This window comes from Pinus tabuliformis, chromosome 7 (assembly GCF_031772625.1).
Source record: "Pinus tabuliformis cultivar Carrire ecotype Pingquan chromosome 7, CPIR1, whole genome shotgun sequence".
Classification (NCBI taxonomy): domain Eukaryota; kingdom Viridiplantae; phylum Streptophyta; class Pinopsida; order Pinales; family Pinaceae; genus Pinus; species Pinus tabuliformis.
This window is the reverse complement of record NC_142293.1, coordinates 2,075,422,602-2,075,425,203: the sequence shown is the minus strand read 5'-3', so window position 1 is coordinate 2,075,425,203 and position 2,602 is coordinate 2,075,422,602. Positions and strand designations below refer to the sequence as shown.

The 2,602-nt window shown below is 35.9% G+C and overlaps 1 protein-coding gene across 1 annotated transcript in view; it reads left to right on the top strand.

Moving 5' to 3' along the window:
• The window catches only part of LOC149256842 (putative LRR receptor-like serine/threonine-protein kinase At5g48740), a 37,272-nt gene extending 35,859 nt beyond the window's left edge, over positions 1-1,413 (top strand). Inside the window, exons 20-23 of the mRNA XM_089455478.1 lie at positions 266-334; positions 436-625; positions 722-854; positions 976-1,413. Of these exons, the coding sequence (XP_089311604.1) occupies positions 266-334; positions 436-625; positions 722-854; positions 976-1,299 (716 nt within the window). The 3' untranslated portion in view covers positions 1,300-1,413. The remainder of the gene's footprint in view (positions 1-265; positions 335-435; positions 626-721; positions 855-975) is intronic.
• Positions 1,414-2,602: the final 1,189 nt, after the last annotated feature.

The window sequence follows — 2,602 nt, the reverse complement described above, 5'->3', positions numbered from 1 at the left end:
AGTGTTAGGTTGGTCTGCACCCTAACTATTATATATGCTTCCTCATGATCAGGTTGATCTTCTCTCTAAAATCAACCATAGGAATCTGGTATCTTTGTTGGGTTACTGTAACGAAACCAAAGAAGTTATGTTGATCTACGACTACATGTCAGGAGGTTCCTTGAGAGACCACCTTCATGGTAAATATTGCTGTAAAATATGTTTGTTTCAGTCAATAGAATAGCCAAGGTAACCAACACGCATTTGGTTCTTGTATTTTTTCCAGGTCCCCGTGCAGAAAATTCGGATCTAAATTGGAAAAGAAGGCTCAAAATAGCTTTAGATGCAGCGCAGGGTAACTATTTCTTTTAACGCTCATTGTTTACAGTATTGATTACGGTAAAATAGGAGTAAATCAATAAGTAACAGTATATCTAATTGGATTTCTATGCAAAGGCCTGGAATACTTGCACGTGGGTTGCAACCCGAAGATAATTCACAGGGACGTCAAGACCGCCAACATCCTTTTGGACAGCAATTTGAATGGAAAATTGGCGGATTTCGGTCTTTCAAAGATGACAATTGATGGGGAGGCTACTCATGTTACCACTGTAGTGAAAGGAACATTCGGATATCTGGATCCAGAGTATGTAACTTACTCTCTTTGCAACAATATTTTTTATTATGAGTAGAGGCAATCGTACTGTATTTGTTAATTTTTGTTGGTGACAAACTTTCACAGGTATTTCAACACTCAAATGTTGACGGAGAAGAGTGATGTGTATAGCTTTGGAGTGGTGTTGTTAGAGATATTATCCGGTAGGGCACCCATAGATACAAATTTACCTGAAGAAGAACTAAACATTGTTCGATGGGTAAGGAACCTTATTATCAATCATCCAAAATATAAATATTTAACAACACTGAGAACAGAATATTTAGTAGTGCATCTTCTGCTAGAGACTAACAATAAGTATTGGCGTGACATATTTACAGGTGACACCGTATCTACTAGAGACCGATGAAAATGGTGGCAAGATAATAGACGTGACAGACAAGAGGTTGTCTGGAGGTTACGACATGAAATCTGTGAGCAATGTTGCCAAAATAGCGATGAGATGTATTCAGGCTTTACCGTCACGTAGGCCGACTGTAAGTGAGCTAGTGGCGGAACTCAAAGAGGCTATCAAAGTTGAGGAGGATAAGGATTGTATTTCAATTGCAGAGGAGAACGGCATCCAGAATGGGGATGTATCAACTAAACGCGAAGGAATGGAGTGGAGCGATGACAGCTGCAACATGTCAAATGTAGGAAGATAACTTCGCATATACCCATCTAATCAGAGACGCGAACAGAATACTAAAACGTCTTAACCAGACTGTTTAGATTATGCTTAAATTTTAATAAAGTGCTGCCATTGTTTGTCACTTTTGTAATCATCATATTGTCCTTAAACTTTTAGGTTATGAACAGAATTGCAGATTTAGATAAACGATTAAGTGGTCCCAATGATTTTGAGTATTTGAGTAACCATCTATGTGGAATATGAAATGACTTATTTAACCTCGCTGCAATATAACTATATATATATATATATAACAAATAAAACACAGTGAATGTGTAAGCTAAAAATCACTGTAAATCTCATATATTAATTGAACTATTAAGTACATTATTATATAGTAAAATTATTAACAATCAACTCTCAAACAAATCTTACAGCGAATTTCCAACATGAACTATCTTAACAATTTGCTGCCCTAATTTTGCAAAGAACACAAAATCTGCTCAGCAATTTACATAACTAATTAAGCATTATTCCCAACACTTCCCCTTAATGATTAATGAGGATTTACTATCTTATCTCATAGTGCCAAAAATTGAGTTTTTATATGCTTCAATTCAATATCCTTCTTTTGCACCAAATCTCTAATGAAGTGATATTTCATGTCAAAATGCTTTGTGCCGTTGTGATGAATTGGATTCTTTGCTAACTTGATGGCACTTACATTATCACAATAAATCACTATAGGTTGAATTTGTTTTTCTCCAATTTTTTCCAAAATTTTTCTGAGCCCCCGTTGAGGTAACTGCAACATACGCTTTTGTGGATGAGAGGGCAACAATGCTTTGTTTTTTTAGCTCCATGCAATCAAACCAGAACCAAAAGAGAAACAATTTCCATATGTGGACTCACGGTCATCAAGACTACCTCCCCAATCTGAATCACTAAATCCAACAAGATTGAACTTTTCAGAAGAGTAGTAATGAATACCAAAATTTAGAGTGTCTTTCACATACTTTAAAATCCTGTTGGCTGCCTTCATATGTATTTCAGATGGATTTGTGATATACCTTGAAACAAGTGAAACTGAATATGTAATATCAGGCCTTGTGTGGGTTAGAAATATAAAGCTCCCCACAATACTTTTGTAAGTTTTCTCATCAACTAAATCAGCACCATCATCTCTACATAACACCTCTCCATGAGCACTTGGAGTAGGGGATGGATTACAATCAAGCATATCAAATTTATTTAGCATATCATGTGCATGCTTTGTCTGACAAATGAAAATCTCATCCTTACTTTGATAAACTTTCATTCCTCGAAAATATTTCATG